Source organism: Dendronephthya gigantea, unplaced genomic scaffold (assembly GCF_004324835.1).
Source record: "Dendronephthya gigantea isolate DGI-Jeju-01 unplaced genomic scaffold, DenGig_1.0 000030F, whole genome shotgun sequence".
Lineage (NCBI taxonomy): Eukaryota > Metazoa > Cnidaria > Anthozoa > Malacalcyonacea > Nephtheidae > Dendronephthya > Dendronephthya gigantea.
This window is the reverse complement of record NW_021163040.1, coordinates 53303-62489: the sequence shown is the minus strand read 5'-3', so window position 1 is coordinate 62489 and position 9187 is coordinate 53303. Positions and strand designations below refer to the sequence as shown.

The window sequence follows — 9187 nt, the reverse complement described above, 5'->3', positions numbered from 1 at the left end:
TCATTTATTCATTCAGAAATAATTCGAAGCATAGACAAAACCCTTTTTTTCGACGACAAAGAGTTAACTCGATATATATAATTAATATTGTCAGTAATATCAATGACAGCAGCGAAGAAAATTTTTACCGATTCGGCGTATATCACCAGCTCCACGTCTTTCCTAAAAAGAGATCATTTTCCGTTATACAAATGCAGCTATATTTTTATTTGAGCCCTTTTCGGTAGAAGGTCTACCGAAGTTCTAATTTCACTTGCACGAGTTCAGGAATAAACTGGAAGCAGAATTTTTGATCAATCGGTCAATTGACCGCGGTCTTTCGCCTGAATTGCTAGAATTCGGCCAAAGCGGATTCATTTGACCGATTACAAAAAAAACGACAAAAAAAGAGAAAAGAATTTTGTTTTCATTGTATTGTCTATGATCAATTTAGGTGATATTTATCACCTGAAATTTCGAGATGTCTCCTGTTGTTGTTGGGAAATTAGGGTAAAACGTAACATTTTTCTTTACAACGCAGCCAGGCAAGCACTGTTCGTACCCAACATATTTAAATTTTGGTGGCGTGAAATAATGATCTCGGGGGAGCTTATATCTTCTTTGTGCTTTGTTGCAATAATCAGACGAACTTTGCAGATTCTTTGGATTTTTCTTATAGTTCTTCCGGTAATACGACTCTGACACTAGAAGAAAATTTATAAATTAAGAACTGTATATGTATATAGGTTATAACAAAACAGAAACCGGTTTAATAGGCTACAATCCTGGCCAAAACCATTGACTAAACTCAAAATGATTTGTAGTTATTTATGCAAAACATCAACATTTCTGTCTCGATTTCCCCCCTTGCCCCCCTAATCAATGTTGAGTCCATGCTGAATACTTGAATGAGTTCTGACACATCACCCAACATTGATTTGTGGGGGAAAGGGGGAGAATTTTGAAATATATTCCGTGACTACTGACTGTAGTGGCAATTAACACTGAGTGTCGTCAATGTTTTGACCAGGATTGTAGCTTTCATACTGGTATGAAGAAGCATCTTGTAAATATTCGTTGTAATGGTAAATATAGTGTCGTAAAACCAGAAGATAAAACAGTGAAACGCAATGTACGTGCGACACAATTAAGAATAAATCTAAATACAAGCAGAAACACAAAACTTGAAACATCAGCCAAGAAAAAGCAAAAGAAAAGATTCATTTTCCTCTTGTGGTCTTTTTTGCATATTTTTTAGTCGGAATGTTTGGCCTGTTATGTTCATGTCATATATGAATCATATATATGAATTAAATAGTTATTTTACGATGGATACTCACCACGATTATTAGATAACGTGTAATAAAGTTTCCTTTCTTTGAGATTTCCACATTTACAAGATGTATGATTAAAAACTATATATTTATAAAACTTTTTTGCGTTACCAGGATCCCGCACTTTATTTGTAAGATCGGGCACTACTATTTCGATATTAGTCATCGTTGCTTGAACGGGATATTTGGCAAGGCATTTCACTATATACTTTTTGTCAATTTTAACGCATCGGTAAACTTCGATAAAATATGGATTTCTGGATTCCGGTGTCGTAAAGCCGTCATTATAGATTGAAACCACTTCTTTTTGCGGCCCTAAACCAAATTATTATTAGATTTGTTATGTGTAGATCGCGAAGAAAGTATATATATCCAAGCTCCGAAAGCGAGCAAAAAATAGGAGTACTTTTACATGGGAAATTCCTTCCCTTCTACAACAGTTAGTAGGAAATATAAAAGAAAACAAATTCCGGATAGAGACATTTTCTATCATTGATATTTAAGTATTTCAAGATAAAACAAGAGGGTAAAATCAACTAAAGGTCTATAAAACGGTAGCATAATGAACAATCTTCCCAGTTCAGTATACAGTATTTTAAAATGAAATTGCAGCTGTCCTAAGTATATAGTTTTAACTTAAAATACCATTAATTAAATACATAATTTAAAGTATTTGTGCAATGATTTAGAACAACTGTTCAATTTAAGAACAGACATTAAAGTTTAATAAGAACACTGACATGCAATAATAAAAATAGCTATCGTATCAATTAATTACCTGTTAGTTCATCGCTAGATGCCACAGTTCCCAATACAAGGAAGAAGGATACAAAAAAATTCAATTTGGCAGAGAATTTTATCAAGACAGCTATAAGAATATAAATAATAAATATATATAGCCAAAAATATATCGTTATTATTTTTATTATAACACCTGAAATCAAATCAAAATAAAAAAAAATAATTTCCACTTACCCATACTATATGCAGCAAGCTGAAACGTTTCAAGTATAATCTCTATCTCTTCTTCTAATTCGGTTGTGTTGTGCGGCAGATAAGATCATGGAGCTCCCAAACCTTATATAAAGCTATGTTACTTAAGTTGAGGTCAAAAATGAATGGAATGTTTGCATGAATTGTCTAAAATCACTTCCTTAAATAAATGGAAGTATGCCTCCCATGGCCATTCCATAAATGGAAGTATGCCTCCCATGGCCTTGCGAATAGACGAATCAACGCAAAAAATTAACTTCTTTTTGCTTGACCAATTAATATAGCTAGGTCTCACTTGAGTTTCATATCAACTCGACTTGCGCACACATCAGTTAAAGAGCTTCCACCTTGGATTCTCGACGTGCTTAGGCGAGAAAATGCAAAATAAGAGTTACACTGCTGAGCAATTTACTGGACAAAAAATAGACAGCAAGAAGAAAATTGGCTGATGTAGCTATAGTATACTCCTTATGCTATAAGATTTATAAAAATATTTGCGAAGGCGCAAAGGCGTATATGTTTAATAAACTTATGATGTGTAAAAACATTTCCGTAAACGTATATACTATGCATGTTTAAGAATTACAAATATTTTTGAGAAATATACTCAATTATATCTGAGGTTATTAACATCAATTCAAATACAGCGACTCAATAAATGGTGTTTTACGACAACTATTTCATTGGTGATGTTTTACGATCAATGAGGTATAAATTTCTTTCGAAATACAAAAGAATTTTATGCATCAATGACCGCGGAAAATAGTGGCCGCCGATGAAATATGAAGCCTGGTTTCCAATATGACGCTGACGTCGGCAAAGTATTATTGTCGGAAAACATTTTCCCCTTGGATGATTACAGACATTGAGTCGGCTACAGGTCGGCGTCATATGGAAACTAGGCTTGAAAGTCAAGCTTTATTTTATCCAAAATACAACAAATTCCGAAGGTATAGACATCTTGCGCCCTAGGGAATTTGTTCTACTTTGTATTTTCGGTAATTGCCTGCTAGCCGTGGTTGCAGCTTTAGTTTCGTACAATATATGCCCCCAACACGAAATATTTAGCTTACAATATAACGTCCTCGTGCTAAATCTTGCTAATGAAACTACTAATACAGTGAGATATTGTTGCGAGAAAGTGTAAAATTAGTGGTTTTCAAGAGGGGGCAGATCCGATTCACAAGTAACTGACGATTTAATTTTCTGAGAACCGGATGTTTTTGCACATGTCTCGTGAAATGGTTTCGGAGAAAATAGTTGAAATAGACGGGAAAATCTCTCTATTCCTTCCTCTCTGCTGCGTGTGTAGATTTTTACCATTTTTGACCTATGCATGTGATGTGTCAACTTTTTAGTGGGAAAAGTATGTAAAATTTGTAAACTTCGCAAGGCTTTTTTTCCGCATTTTACAATATTTAGGAACTTTAGGAATTTAAACGCAATCAGTTTAATCTTGCGCTAATAAAAGTTACTGTAGTCTGTATAGCCAACTGCATGCGGTTTGTCGGACACCAGGAATTTATATATAGGTCACTTATATGTTACGCGTTCAAAGCACATTCAGGGACGGATCCAGACTGATGCCACTGATACGAATGCAGTATAAGCCAAAATATCTCAAAAGCAGATTACACAAAATCGGCAAAAAGAAGACTAGTCTATGGAAAGGTGCCGAGTAAAACACGATAAAAAAAGTGAAGGTCGAATATACCGGAATATGGTATATTCGGCTTTGGTGAGAACCTTGGTTAGGTCGCATGTACCTGACTGAATATGGTATATGGTAAGATTGAGTATACCAAAATACGGACCCCTAGAGGTGCTTCAGTATTGTTCAGCATATCGCGTCAGTATACCAGAATTCGAATTTTAAATCAGCCACGACCCCTAACAAAGAGGTTCCTTAATTCCGAAAATATTCTAACAGTAGATCGTAGAACATCACCAATGAATTACGAGATGAGTCGTTGCGCTTGCGTATATTTTAATAGCCTCGGACACACTGAGCACAAATCCTAAAATGTTTGTAATTCTTAAACATATACATAGCTATGCAAATTGCAAATGTTTTTACAGATATCAAATTTATAAAACATACGCCTTTGCAAATATTTTTATTTGCCAAATTTCTCCTTTCCGTCCATTTTTTGTCCATTTCAATGGTTCAGAAATGACAAATTTAAATTACCTTTCGTGAATACATTATATACCTTGTATTTTTTCGACTATTTGTGTCGGTATGAATTAAACTTGACAGCTATATAAATTTGGCAAGCGTAAAGAAGTTAATTTTGACGTTTATTTGTTTAATTGAAAGCCCGATTGTTCGAGGACTATACCCTGGTATAATTCAATAATTCCATAGTTTCTTGAATACTAAACCAACAATATTGACATATACTTCACATACTTCTTTAATTAAAGGAAGTGAATTTAAACACTGCATGGGAACACTGCATTGCAACAATACTTCATCTTTTACCTTAGCTTAGGTAACGTAGCCACATAATTTATATAAGTTAATTCAAGCTGGCTTGGGGGAGACAGTTGCGCTTCATGGTCTTCCCAGACGCACAAATTTTAAGAAGAAACGAAAATTATTCTATAAACTTTCACGTTGCTGCAAAAAGTATAGTGGAAATATTAAAATCAAAAATTTTAAATAACTATTTTGATTACATGTCGGCTCGGGCTGCTTTAATAAAAAATATTAACGTTGTTTGGACATTTAAATGCTATTCTTATACCTAGTGTACTAGAATTGGAAGACTCTGCCGAATTTAGAATTTTTGTCTTGGTAAGGAAATCATGCACTGATAATTAAATAAGGAACCTTAGGTAGTGATTTTGAAAGTTTTGTTGTAAAATATTGTAAAATGCGAAAAAATATAATCTTGTAAAAACCGGTTTCCACATCTGATTTCAAAGGATATCCTCACTTCCTTATGAATCGGATCTCATTACTCATGAAAGCCAATAACCTTACATAATATTAACCCGGTTCCCATATATGTGCTATCTGTTTTACTTCCCCTTTCCTTCATCTCTTCTTTCAAATTTGGTAACCGTTTTAGAAGCATAAAGATATTTACAATTATATCAGCCATGCATGTATGCGAAAGCGAATGGTATAATTGTACATGATTTTTATTATATGGATGTGGGTATTTTACTGAGAACTAAAACACTCGTAGAAACTCATACGCCACTACATCCGGGGTACAGTGCGGATATTTTCCGTATGTCACGTTTGGCGCCATTTTCATCGTTGTTGTTGTAAAAATACAAATGGTCTTTGGTTCAATATAAAACGAAATTAACGTTGGATATACAAACGCAAACATTTGAAAGACATCTTTAGAAAAATAAAATTTATTCTACTTTAACCTTTAGGCTGCAATTAAATAATATTCGCTTTTACTTTGTCACACTGAACTGATTCAGTTCATATAATAAACAGAACATTAGTACATGGTTCGCTCAAAAATATGGGTTTTATGTTCTTGTGTCAAAAACAATTTCTCACTCGTTTTGATATATGTAGCTTAATGGAATTTAAAAGCATTTCCATGACGGTTAAAAATTATTATCCATGCAGTGAATGGATAACTTTATCTACATTTTTAACAGCCGGCGCCAGAACTGTAATATATGTATATAATATATTATATAATGATAAAATGTATGTATATGATATATGTATAACATATTATACCTCAAATTCGAATTGTCCAATGAGAAAGCTAGATTTCTGCCACGTCATCCGTATTCGCTGCAGCGGCAGATTTTTTCATATTCATATTTTTTCATCAATTCGCGGAAAAACGCGAGCCTTCGCGTATGATGAAAATGGTGGGAATGGTGTTGTTGTTTGTTTGAAATAATGAAATTAACGATTGTGTCGAGAAAATAACCGTATTCTTGACGAGGGACAAACAGAAAAATGATGTTAAAATACGTAATACGCTATTTTTTTTTACCCTTCTTCGAGTACTTTTACTGACTTTTCTGAACCTTTTGCTTTGTACTGTATGTCTGGCTATTCTACAAGCTCTTATATCAGGAATAAACGAGTTTTTAACATTCGAATTCCAATTATTCGTAGGGAACGTTTTAAACGTACATTTATCCCAATGATGGACGTGTCATCTAAACAATACGATTAGACTACAAGATCGTGTGCTGAATATCTGTGGTTATTTAATTTACTCTATTCTTTTCTCGAAGGTCATAATAATAACAGTTATTCCTTGATTTGAACCATGACTTACAATGAGTTGACAATTGACTATGAGTGGAAGAGGCGTAGCTTCGTTCCTGCTGGAAAACTCAAGTCGCATTTTTTGGTTCGTTCAAATTAACGATCGAAGCCGTTCTAATGGATTACTAGCAAGCGCGTTTTCCGTTAGAACGGTTCATTACCACGAACAAAGATGGACCATGAAGCATACTTGACTTCATGGATGATTTACCGTACATGTGGTATTTCATCCACAACCTAATATGATTTTTCTTGCACGCATTGATTTGTAACCAGCATTTTATTGAGGTATACTATTACTTACTAAAACGTTAGATGTAAATTTTTACACATTGGTAATTAAACATAACAAGCCATAACAGTAAGATACATAAAGGTAACTTTATGCATTTCCAATGTTTAGAAATGTAAACATGGTTTCGGCAGTGTCTTTTAAACCTTTCTTAGAAAGGCTGCCCTTTATTAAGAATTATTTGCAACTGTGGTCCATATAGTTTTGAGACTAATCTTTGAATAATATATATACAACTAGCATTACAATTAACAATACAACATATTTTAATTATTCCAATCATTCCAATCAATAAAAACAAGTATTATAACAAGAAATTCAATTAGAGAGCTTAAGCTTCAACGTTATACGTTGAAACGGGAAACGCCAGGCTCGGAAAAATTTCAGGTCAAAGACAGTAAATAGCTAATTGACTTAATTTTTTAAAACTCCAGGTACAATCAATGTTTTCACATAAAAAAATGAAACGAAGAAGTCAAACGAAAATTTTGTCAAGACAGTTCGGCCTTGCCGTTTTTTGGATATGCAAAACGTAAACTCTCTAAAAAACCATTGTTTACATGATAAATTGATAATTACTCAAAATTTAATAAGCCTGACGTAATTGAAATGTGCCATTCGTTAAAAATTCGAAGAAAATAAAAACAAGATTCTGGCCAGGCTAAGAAAAATTTTAGGTAAAAAACGGTAAATACCTAATGGACTTAAATTTTTTAGAACTCCAGGCACAATTAACGTTTTCACATAAAAAAAGATATCAAACGAATAATTTAAACGAAAATTTTGTCCAGAAAATTCTGCCTTGCCGTTTTCCGCATACGCGGAGCCTAAACTCTCTAAAAACCATTCTTTGCATGATAAAATTGATAATAACCCAAACTTTAATAAGCGTTACGCATTGAAATGAGTCACTCGTTGGAATATACGAAGAAAACAAAAGCAAGATTTTGATGTAATAAATAGAGAATAGTAAGTATGTATATAATGAAATCATTCACACAAAGACAATTCTTCTATACATGTATATGATTAGCATTTGATATTTTTATTAGTTGAAGGGAAGCGCGCGCTTGTCATCTGCAAAAATATAGTAATTTCCCAAATTTAAACATAAAAGTCCTAAGAATATTTTAGCCAATTCCTTGTCTTTGAAGTAACAGAAACGTTATGAACGCTGTGCTATGATTTGACGCTGGAAATCTACCACGAAGCATATAAACATGCATGCATTTTACACGTTTGACTACCATTTCGGGTAAACTATTTTACGGGTTTGTTTACGTTCAAAACTGGGAAAATATTCTCACTGAACGCTGGGCAAAGTCTGAACAAGAAACACCAATACTATAAGCCAAATCTTAATCGAACAATAAAGAGATTTTCTGAACTCGTTCTGATCAGTGCCGGCCATCCTGCACCACCAGCACCCTCTCAAGTATAGCAAATTAATTAACACGTCATCAAAAATACAATCAGAATATTGAGTGGAAAAATACTTTACTGTTAGTTTGTTGATGAGCCAGAAGGCCATAGTGTAACAGGATGAGAGATGGACATGTCTGTGAGTGTCATATATTGCATATTAAATATACATTGCTATTTATATATTGGGTAATATGTAATCACATCTGAATATTGACAGGATGCTGAATAGACCACTTTGGCGGTTGTTTCCTTGACTTCAAGAAACCGTTGTCAAAGTAGCCACTAATTTGACTAAAGCTAAATTCAAAGCTATGAAGGTAGCAGATCTCAAACTCTTTTTACAAAATCGAGGTATGAGCGTGAACAGTCACCTGAAACCCGGACTCGTGGCCATTGCGTGTGCCGCTGAAGAAATGCGTCTTCCCTTGCTAAACTCAGTCAGCGAAGGCGAAGAGAAGTTAAGTTTAGATCGTCGTTTAAACATTTATGATGTTCAACTGCCTGATCCTTTTAAAATCGCGGTTTTTAACCATTTTAAGCATTCGCCACCCTTTGGTCTATTTGACATCTTCAACCATCTCATCTATCAATCATCAGACTTTGATAAGCAAGCTCTTGGAGCATATAAATCGTACGAAAACTACCGTTTATTCTACGATGGATATGTGGACTCTCTTCTAACAACATGCAGGAGTACATATATATGTAAGCAAGGTTAAGCCTGTTATGAAGGAGAAAACCAAAGGAGGTAAAGAGTGCTATGACTCGTGGTTTTTGCTGGATGGGAAAGGACAAAATCGTGGTAGTGTTCCTGATGCATATTGTGTTTGCCTGTTTGCCCATAAGAAAGATAACTGAAGATCCTAAAACTCCATTAGACTGGGGCCTAACGTACGAAAA

At 34.1% G+C, this 9187-nt stretch overlaps 1 protein-coding gene across 2 annotated transcripts; it reads right to left on the bottom strand.

Annotated features, from left to right (window-relative positions):
* Positions 1 to 2373, bottom strand: LOC114524285. Of its 2 annotated transcripts, XM_028545444.1 has the most exons (5): positions 2289 to 2373; positions 2092 to 2181; positions 1320 to 1628; positions 448 to 683; positions 1 to 162 (listed from the first exon to the last, which is right to left on the bottom strand). In XM_028545444.1, the coding sequence occupies exons 1-5, from the start codon at positions 2290 to 2292 to the stop codon at positions 100 to 102; spliced, it is 702 nt and encodes a 233-aa protein (XP_028401245.1). In that variant the 5' UTR covers positions 2293 to 2373; the 3' UTR covers positions 1 to 99. The 2 variants fall into 2 exon arrangements, with proteins under 2 accessions (XP_028401245.1, XP_028401246.1); XM_028545445.1 differs by lacking the exon at positions 1320 to 1628.
* Positions 2374 to 9187: the final 6814 nt, after the last annotated feature.